Source organism: Tachyglossus aculeatus, chromosome X4 (genome assembly GCF_015852505.1).
Source record: "Tachyglossus aculeatus isolate mTacAcu1 chromosome X4, mTacAcu1.pri, whole genome shotgun sequence".
Lineage (NCBI taxonomy): Eukaryota > Metazoa > Chordata > Mammalia > Monotremata > Tachyglossidae > Tachyglossus > Tachyglossus aculeatus.
The window spans coordinates 50,819,442-50,840,672 of NC_052098.1; the positions used below are offsets into that span (position 1 = coordinate 50,819,442).

Here is a 21,231-nt window from a genome sequence, read left to right on the forward strand (position 1 = left end):
ACTGAGCCCATTTCTTCCAACACTGGGTTACACTGAATCTGATGGGTTGGCATTACTGGAGGAACATTTCCTAATTCTGCTTGGGTTCTCTCCAGGGCATGAAGTAAAAACCCATTCTGGCAGAACTTAGTGTACATCTTATTCAGCAGTGTTTACTGAATAAACACCCACCATGCACAGCAAGGTAAACTGTCTCTGCCAAGTTGAGTGGCTCTTCATCCTTCAAATCTTTCCATTGGCCTGGCCTCAGAAAAGAGGCACTTCTGGGAAGTGAGTTTCTTTTATCCCTGGTCTCCTGGATTATTTGACCAAAAAACTGTGGGTTTGCGTGCATGCACATTGCTGACATTTTTCTATTTTCCCCATTATCTCATCTTCGTATTCACAACTGTGATTTTCATATTTCAACCTTTCTCATATCCAACCACCTCACTCTCAGTGAAAAACCTATCCACTGTTTTGTGCAGTGGTTATGAAACAATCTGGTATTTATTGAACACTTACTATATTTAGAGCACTGTACTAGGCGCTTGTGAGAGTATGGTACAGTTGAGATGGTAGTCATGTTCCCTGCCCACAAGGAGCATTTTGCTCAATAACAACACATAACCCCAATGAGATCATAACAGTGCCTGCAGCTGAAGAGGAGCAAAGAAATGCTGGAGGCTGTAAGTGTGTTGTGGGCCAGAAGCAGGGTGGCCAAGTGGATAAAGCCCGGGGCCTGCGAATCAGAAGGACCTGGGTTCTAATCCCAGCCCCACCAAGTGTCTGCTGAGTGACCTTGGACAAGTCACTTCAATTCTCTGTGTCTTGGTTCCCCCATCTGTAAAATGGGAATGAAGAGTGTGAGCTCCATGTGGAACAGGGCTTGTGCCCAACCTGATAAGATCGTATCTACTGCTGTGCTTAGTACAGTGCCTACTAAAGGGGCATTAAGGTAGTAATAATAATGATGGTATTTGTCAAGTGCTTACTAGGTGCCAAGCACTGTTCTAAACACTGAGGTAAATACAAGGTAATCAGGTTGTCCTACGTGGGACTCTTGTTTTTACCCCCGTTTTACAGGTGAGGTTACTGAGGCACAGAGAAGTGAAACGACTTGCCCAAGGTCACACAGCGACGAGGCGGAGCCGGGATTAGAACCCATGTCCTCTGACTCCCAAGCCCGGGCTCTGTGGGGATTAAGAGTGTGAGCTCCATTTTACAGGTGAGGCCACTGAGGCACAGAGAGGTGAAGCAACTTGCCTAAATTCTCACAGTTTACAAGTGGTGGAGCTGGAATTAGAACCTACGTCCTCTGACTCCCAAGCCCGGGCTTTTGGGGGATTGAGTGAGCCCCACGTGGTACAACCTGATGACTTTGTATCTACCCCAGTGCTTAGAACAGTGCTTGGCACATAGTAAGAGCTGAACAAATACCACGGGGTAGGGAGCAATGTGGGTAGGGATTGTCTCTGTTGCTGAATTGTACTTTGAAGTGCTCAATAATACTAATGATGGTATTTGTTAAGCGCTTACTATGTGCAAAGCACTGTTCTAAACGTTGGGGAGGATACAAGGTGATCAGGTTGTCCAACGGGGGGCTCACAGTCTTCATCCCCATTTTACAGATGAGGTAACTGAGGTCCAGAGAAGTGAAGTGACTTGCCCAAAGTCACACAGCTGACAAGTGGCGGAGGCGGGATTTAAACCCACGACCTCTGACTCCAAAGCCCGGGCTCTTTCCACTGAGCCACGCTGCTTCTTATATACAGCGCTCTGCACGCAGTAAGCGCTCAATAAATACGATCGAACGAACGACCGCTTTGCCGCCGCTCAGGGACGGTGCCGCCTGGTGGGAACGCGCATGCGTGCCCGGACATTGGGGGGGGGGGGGGGGGAAGGGAGTGACCCGACCCGTTTGCTTTACGGTCGCGTCTGCTTTTGCAGCCTTCGCCGCGACTGCCGTCAAGCGAGCCGCTTCCCGCCGCGCTGCAGGTAAGGGGTCGCTCTGCTTCGCCTCGTCTCCAGCTCCCCTTAAGCGACCAAGCCCTGCTATTTACTGAGCGCTTCTTAGGCGCTCGGGAGAGTCCGATACATTCATCTAATTTATTGTGAGCCCCACGTAGGACAGCCTGGTTACCCGGTATCTACTCCAGTGCTTGGCACATAGCAAGTGCTTCACAAATAACATTATTATGATTCTTGAGTGCTGACTGTGCGGAGCACTGTATTGTGCGCTTGGGAGAATACAGAGTTGGCAGATATGTTTCCTTTCATGCATTCATTCAATTGTATGTACTGAGCGCTTACTGTGTGCAGAGCACTGGACTAAGCGCTTGGGAAGTACAAGGCAACATATGGAGACGGTCGCTACCCACCGACGGGCACACAGTCTAGAAGGGGGAGACAGAAAACAAAACAAAACATGGAGACAGGTGTAAAAATCGTCAGAATAAATAGAATTATAGCTTTATGCACATCATTAATAAAATAGAGTAGTAAATATGTACAAGTAAGATAGAGTAATAACTCTGTACATATATATATATAAGTGCTGTGGGGAGGGGAAGGAGGGAGGGCAGAGGGGGCGATGGGGAGTAGGAGAGGAGGGCTCGTTCCCTGCCCCCAACGAGCTTGCATTAATAATAATAAATAATAATGATGGTATTTGTTAAGTGCTTACTATGTGCTAAGCACTGTTTTAAGCGCTGGGATGAATACAAGGTGATCAGGTTGTCCCATGTGGGGCTCACAGGCTTCATCCCCATTTGACAGGTGAGGGAACTGAGGCACAGAGAAGTTAAGTGCCTTGCCCAAAGTCACACTGCTGCTAAGTGGCAGAGCCTCCAGCTTCTTGCAATAATACTAGATGATAATACTACTGTTAACAGTAGTAGTAATAATACTAATAATGCTGGTGCTTGTTAAATGCTTACTATGCACCGGGCACTGTACTAAGCACTGGGGGTATACAAGCAAATCGAATTGGACCCAGATCCTGTCCCACGTGTCCCACAGTCTCACAGTCTCAATTCCCATTTTACAGATGAGGGACTTGAGGCACAGAGAAGTGAAGTAACAATAATAATTATGGAATTTAAGTGCTTACTATGTGCCAGGCACTGTATTAAGCGCTGGGGTGGATATAAGCAAATCGGGTTAAACACAGTCTCTGTCATTCATTCAATCGTATTTATTGAGCGCTTACTGTGTGAAGGGCACTGTACTAAGCACTTGGAAAGTACAATTTGGCAACAGAAATAATCCCTGCCCACAACCGGCTCACAGTCTAGAAGCCATTGGCTCAGTTTCAATCCCCATTTTACAGATGAGGTAACTGAGGCACAGTGAAAGGAAGTGACTTGCCCAAGGTCACCCATAAGACAAGGGGCAGGGTCGGGATTAGAACCCATGATCTCTGACTCCCAGGCCCGGGCTCTAGTCACTATGCCATTCCTTCTCTCCCCTGGGCAAGACGAGAGCCAGAGGAGCTACCTGAGAGAGAGGGTGGCATTTGGATTCGGAAGCCACCCATATGGCTTGGGCTTTCAGCCTGTCGAACTTGCCTGATCGGGGTCCCAGTCCCCGGAAATAAAAGGGGTGCTGATGGCCCTGGGTCCGAGGCAAAAGCTCGTTAAAATCGCCCTCTGCCCAAGTCGGATGCAGTGAGCAGGAGCCCAGCATCCAGAGCTGTGTGGATAATGAACTATAAAGTCCTGCTGTGGAAGGAAATCAGAGTAAAATACATATTACGATATTCACAAAGACTTTGGCTCTGGTGACCAACATATAACCATGTTTTGGGGGGTGTTTTGGTTACATCTGAATGTGAAGTGTCTGGGTTTCAGATCACTAAGGCCCACAATCTTTTATTGTGAGTGTGAACATACTCATACTCTACTCATACTCATCCTCTGTCATACTCACACTCTATCATACTCTGTCCTAATCCTCCTCGACCTCTCAGCTGCCTTCAACACTGTGGACCACCCCCTTCTCCTCAACACGCTATCTGACCTTGGCTTCACAGACTCCATCCTCTCCTGGTTCTCCTCTTATCTCTCCGGTCGTTCATTCTCAATCTCTTTTGCAGGCTCCTCCTCCCCCTCCCATCCCCTTACTGTGGGGGTTCCCCAAGGTTCAGTGCTTGGTCCCCTTCTGTTCTCGATCTACACTCACTCCCTTGGTGACCTCATTCGCTCCCACGGCTTCAACTATCATCTCTACGCTGATGACACCCAGATCTACATCTCTGCCCCTGCTCTCTCCAGGCTCGCATCTCCTCCTGCCTTCAGGACATCTCCATCTGGATGTCTGCCCGCCACCTAAAACTCAACATGTCCAAGACTGAACTCCTTGTCTTCCCTCCCAAACCCTGCCCTCTCCCTGACTTTCCCATCTCTGTTGACGGCACTGCCGTCCTTCCCGTCTCACAAGCCCGCAACCTTGGTGTCATCCTCGACTCCACTCTCTCATTCACCCCTCCCATCCAAGCCGTCACCAAAACCTGCCGGTCTCAGCTCCGCAACATTGCCAAGATCCGCCCTTTCCTCTCCATCCAAACCTCTACCCTGCTCGTTCAAGCTCTCATCCTATCCCGTCTGGACTACTGCACCAGCCTTCTCTCTGATCTCCCATCCTCGTGTCTCGCCCCACTTCAATCCATACTTCATGCGGCTGCCCGGATTGTCTTTGTCCAGAAATGCTCTGGGCATGTTACTCCCCTCCTTAAAAATCTCCAGTGGCTACCAATCAATCTGCGCATCAAGCAGAAACTCCTCACCCTCGGCTTCAAGGCTCTCCATCACCTCGCCCCCTCCTACCTCACCTCCCTTCTCTCCTTCTACAGCCCACCCCGCACCCTCTGCTCCTCTGCCGCTAATCTCCTCACCGTGCCTCGTTCTCGCCTGTCCCGCCATCGACCCCCGGCCCACGTCATCCCCCAGGCCTGGAATGCCCTCCACCTGCCCATCCGCCAAGCTAGCTCTCTTCCTCCCTTCAAGACCCTACTGAGAGCTCACATCCTCCAGGAGGCCTTCCCAGACTGAGCCCCTTCCTTCCTCTCCCCCTCGTCCCCCTCTCCACCCCCCTCATCTTACCTCCTTCCCTTCCCCACAGCACCTGTATATATGTATATATGTTTGTACATATTTATTACTCTATTTTACTTGTACATATCTATTTATTTTATTTTGTTAGTATGTTTGGTTTTGTTCTCTGTCTCCCCCTTTTACACTGTGAGCCCACTGTTGGGTAGGGACTGTCTCTATATGTTGCCAACTTGTACTTCCCAAGCGCTTAGTACAGTGCTCTGCACACAGTAAGCGCTCAATAAATACGATTGATTGATTGATTGTTTGAACACCAAAGTTCAAGATAGATTAGTGAAGTGGAAACATGAAGCCCCCATTAGTCTCACCACCAAATATCATTGAGTCATATCCATTGAGCACTTACTGTGTGCAGAGCGCTGTACTAAGCACTTGGGAGAGTACAATCCAGCACATAATATAGTCTCTGGCACATAGTAAGTGCTTAACACATGCCATTATTATTACAATGCAATAGTTGGTAGACATGATTTCTGCCCTAAGCTCCTCTCTAGACTGGAAGCTTGTTACGGGCAGGGAACGTATCTGCTAATTCTGTGGATTGTACTGTCCCAAGAACTTAGTATAGTGCTCTGCACATAGTAAGCACTCAATAAACATTATCGATCGATTAAAGGAACTTACAAGTTAGGGGGGAGACAGGTATTAAAATAAATTATGGATAGGGGAAGCAGCAGAGTATAAAGATATGTATGTGCATAAGGGCTGGGGTGAATAATTTAGAATATATAATTTAAAGATCTATACAGAAGTGCTGTGGAGTTGAGGGTGGGGTGAATACCAAATGCCCAAAGGTCACAGATTCGTGTCGTCCCCCCAAAATCACTTTGAAACTCACCTTGCCCCCACAGCACTTAGGTACATATATGTACACTCCATTGGTTTCCTTAACTGTAATTTATTTTAATGTCTGTCCATTCCATAAAATGGAAAATCCTCGAGGGCAGGGATTGTGTCTACCAACTGTATTGTACTCTCTCAAGTTCTTAATATGGTGTTCTGTACAAAGTAAGTGCACAATCCATCGAAGGGATTTGGACGCTTACTGTGTGCAGAGCACTGTACTAAGTGCTTGGGAGAATACAACGCAACAGAGTCAGTAAGACGTGATCGAAATACCATTGATTAGGCTTCCCTGAACTGCTAAACCTTTGGCATTTCATCCAGATTCTTGGCTACTCTGCTCATCAGAAGGGTTTGTCATCCCATTTTTTCTATTTGTTTTTTTTTCCTATTCCTTGCAGTCTCTTACAATTCTCCTTATGCTGTAAATACATTCCACTCCTCCAAAGGACTAAAATCCTACAAATATCCACTTGCCCAATCGTAGGTGTGGATTCCCCGAGTGACCATTGTCCACACTGACCTTCCTTACAGTATCACATGGAAAATGCCCAGGGAAACCTCTGATGTCCAAGGTTTGTGTGAGTTGGGGAGGGCAACTACCAGTAAGGAAGGTGGCAGTGAGACAGTGGGTGAGGGAGAAAAGGAATAGCCGTACCTCCTGGGGAAGGTATCACCTTGTCCTCCTCAGCTCTTCAAGTTTTAGAAGCCAAGATGATGATGATTATGGTATTTGTTAAGCACTTAACTATGTACCAAGCACTGGAGTAGATACAAGATAGGCAAACATAATCCCTTTCCTACATGAGGTTCACAGTCTAAGAAGGAGGGAGAATGGATTTAATCTCCATTTTACAGATGGGGGGAAAAAAACTGAGGCAGGGAGATAAGTGACTTGCCCACACGGCAGGTTGAGGGCAGGGAATGTGTCTGTTGTATTCTCCCAAATGCTTAGTCCAGGGCTCTGCACACAGTAAGCGCTCAATAAATACGATCGACGGATTGATTGAGTGGTAGAGCTGAAGTTAGATCACAGGTGGTCCGACTCCCAGGCCTGTGCTGTATCCACTAGGCCATGCTGTTAAAGATGAAAGCCCTCAAGTTGGTTTTCTGTTTCGAAATTTTGCTTTATTCACAGAAAGCAGGAACTACCAATCACCCCAAAAAGATGAAAAGGGTTGAGCTACTTTCAAATGACAATCGAGTGAGCCCCGAAGACTAATGAATAGAATCAACAAGAACGTGGTTTTGGCTCTTCTAACTCTAACAAGTTCAGTGTTTCTGCTGTTTCAGTTATACTACTACAAGCACTATTTATCATCAAAGGTAATTTTTTCCCTCTTGCCCTCTTAATATCAAAATTCAACTCAGTAGTATGTTTTTATCATCTCAGAGTATAAAAGCTATGTGTCGTAAATGTTTCAGGTACACAAAATAAACTTCCAGTGCAGTAGTTGTCATAGTAATAATAATTGTGGTTTGTGTTAAGTGCTTACTATGTGCCGAGCACTGTGTTGAGTGCTGGGGTAGATCAAGATAATCAGGTCGGACACAGCCCCCGTTCCACATGTGGCTCCCAATCTAAGTGGGAGGGAGGCCGGATTTTGAGTTCCCGTTTTACAGGTGAGCAAACTGAGGTACAGAGAAGTGAGGTGGCTTGCCCAAAGGTCACACAGCAGCCAAGTGGCAGAGCCAGGATTAGAACCCCATCCTCTGATTCCCAGGCCTGGGATCTCTGCACTGGGCCGTTCTGCTTCTTAGCATATGTGTTTTTTATAGCGGTATGTGTTTGGGCTTGTGGGTGAAAGCAGAAGGGAAGAAAGTAGAAAAATCAAGGGAAGACCTGAGTGGGTAGGGGACGAAAACAGACTGAAATAAGAAAAAAAAAGATCACATTTGCTGCCATTAAGAAGGTAATAGTTTTAACTTTTAAATGTTAACCCTTAAATTTCATGGGGGGCAATGATTTCTGTCCATTATTAGCAACGCACATATGTATTGTGCCCCTTTTGGGAACCCTATCAAAAGCGGCTTGTAGGAGCAGTAATTTTGGTTATAATAATAATAATGGCATTTATAAAGCGCTTACTACGTGCAAAGCACTGTTCTAAGCACTGGGAAGGTTACATGGTGATCAGGTTGTCCCACGGGGGCTCACAGTCTTAAATCCCTATTTTACAGATGAGGTAACTGAGGCACAGATAAGTGAAGTGACTTGCCCAAAGTCACACAGCTGACAATTGGCAGAGCCGGGATTTGAACCCCTGACCTCTGACTCCAAAGTCCGTGCTCTTTCCACTGAGCCTCCCTGTCCTATACTCTTTTCCGGTCAGTAATAGCTGGGAAACATCGCTGAAGTTAATTTGGTGAAGCAAAACTGTTTTGAATATTAGAAAAGAAATGGTTAGTAGAATTTAGTAAGCCAAACAGTTCACGACTCCAGACTCTTAATTCTATTGGCAAATTAGCATCCCGAAGCAAAGAATGGTTGTGCGTCGTATTGGCCGAGTCACCCAGCAGTCGTCTCCTCCCAGCCTCTTAGTGCAATGCTCAGGAGGCTCTCTGTAAATATGACCAATTGATGATTGACAAAGGAATTACATGAGAGAGGGACATAAATGCCGAAGTCCAACATGAAGACATGTTATAGCAGTGGCAGTAGTTGGAAGCCAACAAAAATATGGACACTACAGTTGTTTGGGGTGATTTTTTATTTTTTTGAACAAAGCATCTCGTCCTCAAGGCCATCGGTCAACCAGTGGGATTTAGTGAGCGCTTACTACATGCAGAACATTGTAGTAAGCACTTCAGTTCAACAGAATTAGCAGACACGGTCCCTGCCCATAACGAGCTTACACATGGAGCAGGAGACTGAGCCCCTTGTTGGATAGGGACCGTCTCTATGTGTTGCCGACTTGTACTTCCCAAGTGCTTAGTACAGTGCTCTGCACACAGTAAGCGCTCAATAAATACAATTGAATGAATGAATGAATGAGACAGCTGTGAAGCTGCCTTGGGGCTGACACTACCGTTACCCTCACCTGTTTCATGTGCTATGGTACTTTTGAGAAGATGATGAGGGAAGAGGAAGAAGGAAAAAAAAAACAGGTGGAGGTCAGAGGCTTGGTTTCTAATACCAGGGTCCTAATGCCCACAGCAGCAACTTATAGCCAGGGGAGGGACTGAGGTTGCCCCCCTCCTGTGACTTTCAGATTTCGTACCCCCTAGAGGCATGGAAAGGATTTGGGGTTCAGCCAGCTCGTCCCGCCGTAAGAGGGTCGGCTGCTCAGATTTGGAGGAATGCCAAACACTCCACCCCCTCGGGAAGATATGAAATCTCTCCAAATTAGCAGTTCTATATACACAGATCATTCAAGCAATCTCTTGGGGTATAAACGGGTAACCAGTATTTGTGTAATTAAAGGTGTCAACAGCAGTAGTAATAATAAAAATAATAATTATGGTATTTGTTAAGCACTTACTCTGTGCCAAGTACGGTACTAAGCACCAGGGTGGATACAAGCAGATTGGTTTGGACACAGTCCCTGTCTAACATGGGGCTCACAGTTTCGCTCCCCATTTTACAGATGAAGTAACTGAGGCACAGAGAAGTGAAGTGACTTGCCCATGGTCACACAGAAGATAAGTGGCAGAGCTGGGATTAGAACCCATGACCTTCTGACTCCCAGGCCCAAACCCAGGCTTGGGAGTCAAAGGACCGGTGTTCTAAACCCAGCTCTGCCAATTGCTTGCTATGTGACTTTGAGCAAGTCACTTCACTTCTTTGTCAGTTAAGTGGGGATTTGGTAGCCGTTCTCCCTCCTACTCAGACTGTGAGCCCCATCTGGGACAAGGAGTATCTTGCATCTATCCCAATGCTTGGCAGATAGTAAGTGCTTGGGAAATACCACAATTATCATCATTTTTTTTGTTATTACCGGATCCAGGAAACACCTCCAATTCCTATGCTGTGCTTGGGCCCCACTTAAACCCAGGAGTCACTGTCCCCCAGAACCCCCCGCTATTTCCTCCCGTAGCACACCATCCACAGGTCCTTCCCTGCTTGCCCCTCAGCCCTCCTTCCCTATCAGAAACTTAGCGGGGACTCTGGCTCCACACGAGAAGCACCATGGCCTAGTGGATAGAGCCCTGGCCTGGGAGTCAGAAGGACCTGGGTTCTTACCCCGGCTGTGCCACTTGTTTGCTGTGGGACGTTGGGCAAGTTACTTCACCTCTCTGGACCTCGGTTCCCTCATCTGTAAAGTGGGAATTAAGATTGTGAGCCCCACTTGGGACATGGACTGTGTCCAACTTGATTAGCTCATATCTACGCCAGCGCTCAGTACAGTACCTGGTACATATTAAGCACTTAACAAATACCATTAAAAAAAGCGACTCTGGGGTCCGTCCCTCCCCCCCCTTCCTAGACCCCACCTCCTCATCTCCTCCCCCATAACTGTCTGTGGCGTAGCTGACTTCACCAGGTACGTGATTTATGGTCTGTTTCAAATATCTTCCCCTCTGGGAGGGGCCCTGAAGGAGGAGCTTCTCCATTCTCAAAACCTCTTTTTGTCCCATGAGGAGCTGGCCTGCCTGACTGTCTCCAGGTTACCTCGCTGAAAACTCATTCTCTTACAGTCCCAGGCCCAACAGAAGCTCTCGGGCAGACGGAAACGGTTATTTCCTTGCCAAGTGCAAGCTCTTCATAACACAGTGAAACCTCTGTCTTCTCAGGGGGAAAAGGAGCATGATGAAATTTCAGATAATCTGCAATGGGATAAGGAAAGGGACTTTGTAATAGGAAAGGTGTTCACTAGAAGACCAAAAGAAATTTCAAATACAGAGGTTCAACTGAGCTATTTCCTTTTTTTCTTTCCCCTTTGGCTTAAGCGGCATTAGAAAAGGAGATGCTGTTTGATCTAGACTGTAAGCTCATTGTGGGCAGGGAATGTGTCTGTTATAGTATTGTGTCGTAGTCTCCCACGCGCTCAGTACAGTGCTCTGCACAGAGTAAGTGCTCAATAAATATGATTGATCGATTTTCTGAAAATGAAAGGTCAGGGAGTAAGACAAGTTTTGACAAATCAAAGAACTGCTTTGTGAGTGTTGTCCTGAGGGAATGGAATTGAGGAAGGAAATGAGGACCTCATTTTTCCTTACCTATATGTAACCTTGCAAAGTGTTCCAAAGAAATTTACCTGCTCCTAAAACAGTTCCATAGCCCCACTCCAACTGGAACCAAATTCAACTTAATTATGCAGGCTTTTTACCTAGTAGAAGTAATAGTAATAATTACGGTGTTTGTTAAGCGCTTACTGTGTGCCAGGCTCTATACTAAGTGCTGGGGTGGATACAAGCAAATCGGGTTGGACACAGTCCCTGTCCCATGAGGGGCTCACAGTCTCAATCCCCATTTTCCAGATGAGGTAACTGAGGCCCAGAGAAGTGAAGTGACTTGCCCAAAGTCACACAGCAGACAAGTGGTGGAACAGGGATTAGAACCCGGGACCTTTTGACTCCCAGGCTCTATCCACTACGCCATGCTCAGTAGTGGTAGCAGCAGCGGTTGTGGTGGTAGGACAGGAATCGTGTCTACCAACTTAATCGTTTTATACATTCCCAAGTACACAGTACAATGCTCTTCACAGAGTCAGCACTCGCTAAAAACCACTGATTGATTGGTATGAGTAATAGTGTTTTTTAAGCACCTGCTATGTGCAAAACTTGATATTAAGAGCTGGGAAAGATATATATATATATATGGGTGAGAATGAGACATGGTCTTTGACTCCCAAGGGACTCGCAATCTAAAAGCATGGGGGAAGGATTGACTAAGGAAAGATGAAACAATAAAAAACATGACAAGGACAATGGGAAGCAGCATGGCCTAGTGGAAGGAGCCCGGGCCTGGGAGTTGGAGGACCCGAGTTCTAATCCTGACTCCTCCACTTGCCTGCTGTTTGATCTAGGGCAAGTCACTTCACTTCTCTGGGCCTCAGTTACCTTATCTGGAAAATACGGATTCAGTGCCTGTTTTCCCTCCAGCTTAGACTGTGAGCCTTGTGGGACAAGGACTGTGTCTGACCTGATTGGTTTGTATCTACCCCAATGCCAGATCTGCCACTTGTCTGCTTTGTGACCTTGGGCAAGTCACTTAACTTCTCTGTGCCTCAGTTCCCTCATCTGTAAAATGGGGATTAAGACTGTGAGCCCTATGTGGGACAGGGACTATGCCCAACCCAATTATCTTGTACCTACCCCAGCACTTAGAACAGTGCCTGGCACGTAGTAAGCACTTAACAAATACCATTCAAAATGGCCTAGAAGAAGAGCGTGAGACTGGGAGTCAGGAGATCTAGGTTCTAGTTCTGGTACTGCCAATAGCCTGCTGTGTGACTTTGGGAAAGTCATTTCACTTCTTTAGGCCTCAGTTTTCACATCTATAAACTGTAGCACTTGGGACATGCTAAGTGCTTCATAAATACTATTCTCATTACTTTTAATGAAAATAATACTACTGAAATGAGAGCAATGGGGTACTGTGGCTAGAGGAGCAGAGTTTCAGGCCCCTCATGGTTCAGAGTCCTAGTGTGTTAAAACATTTCAAAAGATTTATAGCTGTAGTTTTTCTTTATATGACTCCTTAAAGCACTTAGAACATCCCCCCATCCCCTCCCCATCCCCCCTGCCTTACCTTCTTCCCCTCCCCACAACACCTGTATATATGTATATATGTTTGTACGTATTTATTACTTTATTTTATTTGTACATATTTATTCTATTTATTTTATTTGGTTAATATGTTTTGTTTTGTTGTCTGTCTCCCCCTTCTAGACTGTGAGCCCGCTGTTGGGTAGGGACCGTCTCTATATGTTGCCAACTTGTACTTCCCAAGCACTTAGTACAGTGCTCTGCACACAGTAAATGCTCAATAAATACGATTGAATGAATGTTAAAGCAATTTGGGATAACTACTTAGATTCACTTGTGGGAGATTTTTTTTTATGGTGTTTGTTAAGCACTTACTATGTGTCAAACACTGTTCTGAGTTCTGGGGTAGATGCAAGTGAATTAGGTTGGACACAGTCCCTGTCCCGCATGGGGCTCCTAGTTGGAGGGAGAACAGGAGAACCGAGGCACCGAGAAGTTGTGACTTGTCCAAGGTGACACGACAAGTATTTGGCAGAGCTGGGATTAGAAGCCAGGTCACCAGACTCCCAGGCCTGGGCTCTTCCTAGGTAGGTGGTTATGTACTGAGCAGATCGGACAGGTGGCAATGCCACATGAAGCTGAGGTGAGGCCTCCCCGTGCTGTGCTGCCCTACTCACTGAGCCAGACAGTTTAGCCCAGCCCTATTATCTCCACTGTGACAATGGCAGAGGCCAAGTCCAGCTGATTTCTTTGGTTCTGAGCAGGCCTCTTTGGTAATAATAATGATGGTATTTGTTAAGCGCTTACTAGGTGCCAAGCACTGTTCTAAGCACTGGGGGAGATACAAGGTTATCAGATTGGCCCAGGTGGGGTTCACAGTCTTAATCCCCATTTTCCAGATGAGGTAACTGAAGCACAGAGAAGTCAAGTGACTTGCCAACGGTAAGATACTCTGTTCAGTGGTACTCTCCCAAGTGCTTAGTACAGTGCTCTGAATATAGTAAGAGCTCAAATACCATTGATTCAGTGATGCAGGGCCTCTGAGTGGCTCTAGACCTTCTTTGTAAGAGTTAAGGGATTCATCCCCTTCACCACTGCTCTCCCCACCCTGCACTTTGAATAAAGAGCAAATGGGATCTGACGGGTTTGTGTGGAATGTTGGTTTGGGTTTATTTGGGTTTACAGATTTCCTTAAAGATCATTCAATTTCTTTCTGTCTTTTTTTTTCTTTTCATATTTTGGTTCTTGTTAGAATGGAGCTGGTTTCTCAAAAATCAGAGGCAGTCACGTGGGACAAGATAGCGCACAATGGGTATGTACGATTTACAGTTCATTACTTTTAATGCTAAGGGCAGAGTTGAAAAGTGGTTAAAAGGAAATGCCAAAAAAGAAACTGGAAATTTGTCAGAACTTTGGGAGACTTGCAGTGGTTGAAAGAAAACAGGAGGCTTAGTGAATATATTTCATCAGTTCTCAAATTTAGAGCTTACAGGGGACTTTTCTGATTTTTTTTTTTCCAGGTTAATTTAGTCTTGGTGAAAGGGGTGAGGTTGACAGCTCTTAAGATTGCATTTATTCTACTAGTGTAGTGTGTAGTGTAGCATTAGTTTGCCTCACTGGAGAGAAGAGGAATTTCCATCTTCATGGCCCTATGCAATCTTCCGCTGTCAGGGAGGTAGAAGGCTGTCCAATTGGGAATGGGCTCAAGTCACCAAGCAGCCATCAGATGGTAATAATCCGAGGTCACTGCTGGTTCCAGGTGGATTTGAACTGTTGATGAAAGGCCGCCCATCCGATTCCCTGCCCCCTGAGCCACCCAACCCAATGGTAGAGATGCACACTTTCAGTTACGTCTTTTTTTTTTTTTTTTTTGTCTGCTCATGGGTACGTCTAGAAGAGAAACGTGAAGTGCTAGAAATTTCCCATGGGGCTGTGGAGTTACGTCCGGATTTAGGGATAGAAAAGCTTAACTATTACTTGTTAGACGGCTATAAAGACTCCATCAGAGGGCATTTTCTGCCGAATTTCTCCTCCTCTCTCTCTGACCCAGTTTGTTCATTGTTGGAACGTGGAGTTGAGATAGGCGACATGACATTTAACTGAGAAATACACTGATCTAACATTCATTCATTCATTCAGTCATATTTATTGAGCACTTACTGTGTGCAGAGCACTGTACTAAGTGCTTGGGAAGTACAAGTTGGCAACATATAGAGATGGTCCCTACCCAACAGTGGGCTCACAGTCTAGAAGGGGAAGACAGGGAACAAAACCAAACATATTAACAAAATAAAATAAATAGAATAAATATGTACAAATTAAATAAATAGAGTAATAAATGCGTACAAACATATATACATATATACAGGTGCTGTGGGGAGGGGAAGGAGGTAAGGCGGGGGGGGAGGGGGAGGAGGGGGATTAGTACTTTGGACTCCAGAGGGCCGTATACCAGCTTCCCAAGTGTATGGAGGGCCATTCATTCACTCATATTTATTGGGCGCTTACTGTGTGCAGAGCACTGTACTAAGTGCTTGGGAGAGTACAATATAACAACAGACAGACACATTCCCTGCCCACAACGAGCTTACGGTCTAGAGGGCCGCACACCAACTCCTCTCTTCCCACTCATCCTCCTGCCCCAAATGCTCCATTCAAGGTCTTGAGGAATTCTTATGTGACCCTGGCTTGGACAGATGCTTGCTCATCCTCGCTATTATCAGCAGTGTTCACGGTGCACTTTATTTTGTGCAGAGTGCTGTATCAGGGGCTATGGGAAATGACACAAGCAAAATAAGACCGGGCCCCTGCCCTGAATCAATCGATCAGAGGCATTCAGTGAGCGCTTCCTGTGTGCAGAGCACTGGATTAAGCGCTTGGGAGAGGACAATACCACAAGAGTCAATAGGCACATCCCCTGCCCCCGAACAGGAGCTTAAAACAGTAGAAAACAAAATGATCTCTGTCTCTCTGAAGAACGACAGTAAGCTCCTCCATTAGATTGTGAGCTCATCAAGGGCCAGTATATGTCTTTGACTTTTATCGTTCTCTCCTAAACAACTAGTACAGTGCTCTGCACACAGTAAATACTGCACTCACTAAATTATTATTGATTGAAATGAACGTGCGTTTGGAAAGGTCACATCCTCCTAATCAAAGGCATTGACAGCTCACTGAGTTGAAAAAGGAAAAAGCAGACCAAATTATGGATATAGTTCTCAGAGGATATGGTTTGCAGTTGACTTGCAGTTAAATCAGTCAGTCAAGAAATGATTTGTTTATTGAGTGCTTACCGTATGCAGAGTGCTGTACTAAAGATGAACAAAACTGGCCCTGTGATACTTTTGAGAGTTTGATTATTCAACCTGCGGATTTAAAATCGTTCAGAGATGGGCATCTTCTCACCATCAAAGAGTACCAATATAGCACCATGTCGCCACCATCATCACCCGTGGTACTTATCAAGCGCTTACTGTGGGCAGAGGACAGTCCAACAGAGTCGGTAGACACGCTCCCTGCCCACGACGAGCTTACGATCTAGAGCTTACGGTCCTGGTTCTTCTGTGGCAGTTGACCTCCTCACTGACCATCGTAAAAAGGAAGACATGTTTTCCCTATTCTCAAAGCACGCCCAGCCACGGATATTTGGCTGTTTACTCTGCTAGTCAGTTAAGTACAGCAATGTAGGAGCTTGTCAGTTTAAATTATTCGAAACAATGACAGCGTGATAGTTCTGAACCAGGAGCTTCTGACCTCCCAGTAAGTAAGTCTCTTAGCTTCATTCGCTTGCCCGGTGTTATTTTCTTTGCTCACTCGGCTTTTATTCGGTGGCTTTTTGAACTCTCCTCTTTTGATTGGCAGTTATCTCTGTGCTAGCCTTATTTAAGTGCAAGTTTCAGAGCTCTCACCTTTTAAGTTATTCTAAGACCTTTAACCCCATTTAGGCGTGCACTGACATTTAATGGCTGGCTCCAACTTGCAACAAAGCCTCGTTTCAATAGAAATCTCTAACTTCTACAGAACCTGTCTACTGGCTCTGTCATACTCATTCATTCAATCGCATTTATTGGGCACTTACTATGTGCAAAGCACTGTGCTAAGCGCTTGGGAGAGTACACTATAAACAACAGACTCATCCCTGCCCACAAGCTCAAGAGCTTAGCACAGTGTTCTGCACAGAGTGCTCAATAAATACAATTAATTGATAGATGAGGAGAATGTTCTTGTGAGACGATTAGACATGTGTTCCCTCCCCCCACCCCGCCGCCAGGGCCTAGAGCCCCTGGATAACACATTAATTAGATATTTTAATATGGTTAGGGTTTCTAACGAATAGTATCAAACTGCTTTATACCAATCTGTATACCCATTCTGAGCTCCTGTTTTCCCTATAAATCAGAAAATAGACAATGAACGAAGGTTCAAAAGCTACAGAGCTGTTGGGAGGAATATTGTATTGTTTCATTTTTGTGCACCCTAGGTTTTCTAATGCTACAGAGTTCTTTCTTGGTTTGAATATTGTCTAATTCTAGGAAGCAAACTAGACTGCTGATCCTTGTAAAACAACCTCGGGAGCCTTTTCACTCTTTCAGTCTTTTAAAAACAGAATGTAAGAAAATCTGTGTGTCATAATCAGGTCTCCTCTTTTTCTTCCATGACTTAATGAAAATAGCACAGGACTGGGAGTCAGGAGGCCTGGGTTCTAATCCCAGCTATATGTCCTTGGGCAAGTCATTTAACCTCTCTGTGCTCTAGTTTCCTCATCTGTAAAATGGGAATGCAGTAGAGCGTAGGACAGTGACTGGCTGATCTGATAGTCTTGTCTCTACCTCACACCGTAAGCGCCTAATAAATATGATTATTATTCTTTGTCACGTGCTTACCACTTCATTCAGGGATATTTATCGAGTGCTTACTGTGTGCAGAGCACTGTACTAAGCGCTTGGAAAGTACAATTCGGCAACAGATAGAGACAATCCCTACCCAACAACAGGCTCACAGTCTAGAAGACTTTTAACCAGAAGTTAATGTTTTTTATAACTATAGATGAAGGAAATGCATATCTGTTCTTTTCTGAGAGATCTCTATCACTGTATTGTTCTTTCACGTTCTTTGTACCTTTAGAATAATTGGAGATGCTATATAAAATTTATTGTACTGAATGTTCCACAGACATCGCTTCTTCAGATATCATTGGAGATAGTGATTAGTCTCATTATCTAGTGTATTCACTTGGTAAACTAGGCAGCCATATTTTAAGTCCACTTGAACTGTTAGGTTTTTTCTTAATGCCAGTCAAGGGGTGACGTTTTTGGTGACAAGCTTTGATTTTTCTTTCCCCAGTAGGAGGCTTTGTTGCTCAAACTGAAGTACACCCAGAACTCTTCATCAGAGGCAGTTTGAAAAGAAAAATTAAAATTAAACATAAAATATTTAAGCGTTGGCCTGTTGAAGCATAGTGAAGAATGCATCTCAGAGTCTTGCAGAGATAAGCGTTAAAGAGTTTTGTGTTGAAATTTCTTGTGCCTCATGGAGCATTAAATCTTTTTATAAAAAGTGGCATGCGTACATGATTTACCAATTTTCTAGCTCTACACACCCAGGAAAACTCACTTTGAACTGTGAGATCCTGTCTTTTCTTATCAGCCTATTGAGGACATTTTAAGATCCAAAGCTTCCAGAGTTAAAAAAAAAAATCATTCAAAGTCACTATGAAACATTACTTAAATTTCCCCTCCCCTCTTCCCCCCCCCAACCCCCCAATTTTTCTCTTTCCCTAAACAGCGTGCAGTCAAGAAGTTTCTTATGGTAGCATCCAGTCAAAACGTACCCGTGACACTTATCGATCCTTTAGTTCTGGACCTGATTCGTAGAGACTTTGAACAGCTCGAAGACTCTTCTGATGGCAAGACCTCCGAGTGCAAGTATTTCTGTGCTATCCGAGATGTCACCACATTTGCAGTCCTGGACAAACAGTGGGAAAACGAAGTAAGATTGCTGGCTTTCTTGAATAAAGGCCTCTATATTTGTGTGTCCACATTTTCAGTTCAGGAGGGAATATGGTTTAAAATGGTTCAATATTACGACCTGGGTAGATTGTGAAATTCCTGGATTTAGGCCTTCAGGATCAGGAGGTGAGCAAAGGAAATGGTGACAGGCAGGCAGCCTGCTCCTTCGATGTCCTGTATCTCCTAGAGCCAATTGAAAATGGTGAGCTCTGCCATTCTGTGGTTGCAAGCAGCTCAGATCTGCTGAGTAAAACAGTGTTCGAAGGCAGCGGTCTGTCACTGCCTCCCGTTAAGGAAAGAAATAGCTAGGAGGAGAATAGGGGGGAAGAGAGGGGTAGTTTCTAAGAGGCAGGATAAGTTGGAAATATAGAGTTGTCTGTGAGCTGCATGCTAATGTCATTCCATTGGTGGTATTTATACCATCAAGGTCCAAGCTAGCCGTGAGAGATTTTTGTGGAGGAGCTGAACTGAGAAGGGGGCCCAGACAAAGGCCTTAACCAGCATCATGGTGGGGATGCTATGTGGCATGGCTTCAACCCTGCCATGCAAAGTGTCCAGCGCTTAGACTAGCATTGGACACATAGCGCTTAACAAATACCATTTAAAAAAAACAACAACAAACCACCAATTTGGGCTCTAAAGGTGGGGAAACACCCAGAATTCTCCTGGTGCCTAAGTTTACTCCCTGAAACAAGTCAGACATTTTGGGGGGAAAATCGAAACGTTTTTAGGCTTGCTGCAAACACTGCCTATCCTGTTGCAACACTCTAAAACAATCCCCTAGTGGTGCGAAAAAAATCAGTGCTCCTCTAATATAGGCTCCATGCTGCTACAAGGATCATCTTCTTGTAGTGTTGCCTGGCGCATATCACTGCATGCCTCCAAAACCTCCACTGGCTTCCTCAGTCCCCCCCGCTCCACATCAAGCAGAAACTCCTTCCAGTCGGCTTCACAGCTTACCCAACTCATCCCTCTCCACATACCTGATCCCTTCACCCGTTACTCTCCCACTTGCTCTCTCTTTTCCTCCCAAAGTGACTTTCTAACTGTATCTTGTTCTTGACTCGACCACTGCCATCCCCTTATTCAGGCTGCTCTATCAGCCTGAGACTCCTTCCCCAAATCTGACCGACCCCAACCCTCCCCACATTCAAAAACCCTCCTGAAATCCCACCTACTCCAAGTGTTCCCAGTTAATTCCCAGCACCCCAAGGTTGTATAAACCCATTAGCCGTCAAGGTTTTATAATAATACTAATTGTGGTGTTAAGCGCTTACTATGTGCCAGTCACTGTACTAAGCACTGGGGTAGTTACAAAATAATTGGGTTGGACACAGTGCCTGTCCCACATAAGGCTCACAGTCTTAATCCCCAGTTTGGAGATGGGGAACTGAGGCACAGAGAAGTGAAGTGACTTGCCCAAGGTGTCACACAGCAAAGTTGGAAAGCCGGGATTAGAACCCAGGTCCTCTGGCTTGTAGGCCCATGCTCTTTCCATTAGGCCATGCTGCTTCTCAGACCCACCCTTCACACTTATGTATGTGTCCGTTTGTCAGTTACTGATTTCGATGACGCCATTGGTCGCTAATTTTGTGTGACTCTTCCTCCCCACTGCGCATTAGAATATAAACTCCTTGTGGATAGGGAGCATGTCACTTCTTTGTTTTGTCCTTCTCGAGTGTTGAGTGCAGTGCACTGCATCCAGTGGGTCCTCAATAAATGCTCTTGCTTCTACTCCAAAAGCAGGAGTTAATTGTGCTGTTTACGAAGTGCTTACCTTAATATGGACCAGAGTTCTGGGCTGCACCCTGGGGCAGATGCAGATAATGGGATTGGGCCCAGTTCCACAGAGGATTTGTGCTATAAGAGAGAGAGTGACTATCTTACCCCCGTTTTTCAGATGCAGAAACTGAGGCACAGAGAGGTTGTGACTGGCCTAAAGTCACTTAGCAGACCCATGCTAGGCCTGGAACCCAAGTTTCTTTCCTCCTAGGCCCGTGCTCTTTCCACTAGGTAGGAAGGCTCCCAGAGAATCCATTCAGACATCACCCGGAGAATGGTACTCACTGTGATTAACGGGTGAACCGATCTCTACCAGTTTGTTTCTTCCGTATTAACAAGGAATGCCTGAGGAAAATTAATTCCCTGAGTCTTTCTGGAGAAGTCCTGGCCCAAGAGCACTAGCAATTGCTGCTCGGCGGTCGTTTGTACAGACCATCAGAGTAGAGTCCCCATAAATTTGGATCAACGGCCGTCCTTGGCTCTGAACGGTTTCAAAGCGATTGACTGCTTCTCTGTCAATAGGTGGGTTGGTTTCAAGCTGCTGAGAAAATGGGATTCCAGTGGGTCGAGATTGAGAGCAAAGACCCTCGCCTGGAAGGGATGGATTACCTCTCAGGGACCGAAATCCCCCTGCACTACGTCTTCAGGTTGGCAGCCCACGCCATACACCTCGTGGTTTTGTACGAGAGGAGTGGCAACTACCTCTGGCACGGCCGGTTGCGACTAAAACAGCACGTGGACCGCAAATTTGTGCCTTTTCGAAAACTGCATTTTGGCCGTCACCCTGGGGCTTTGGACAAGTGAGTGTAAAGACGAGCAGAGCAAACACAAAAGTCATTGCCAGTGTTTAAACA

The 21,231-nt window shown here is 45.7% G+C and overlaps 1 protein-coding gene across 1 annotated transcript in view; it reads left to right on the forward strand.

Moving 5' to 3' along the window:
• The first annotated feature begins 1,936 nt into the window (after positions 1–1,936).
• The window catches only part of FKTN (fukutin), a 44,257-nt gene continuing 24,962 nt past the window's right edge, over positions 1,937–21,231 (forward strand). The window contains exons 1-5 of the mRNA XM_038770032.1: positions 1,937–1,977; positions 7,075–7,262; positions 13,840–13,899; positions 18,372–18,575; positions 20,900–21,177. Of these exons, the coding sequence (XP_038625960.1) occupies positions 7,158–7,262; positions 13,840–13,899; positions 18,372–18,575; positions 20,900–21,177 (647 nt within the window). The 5' untranslated portion in view covers positions 1,937–1,977; positions 7,075–7,157. The remainder of the gene's footprint in view (positions 1,978–7,074; positions 7,263–13,839; positions 13,900–18,371; positions 18,576–20,899; positions 21,178–21,231) is intronic.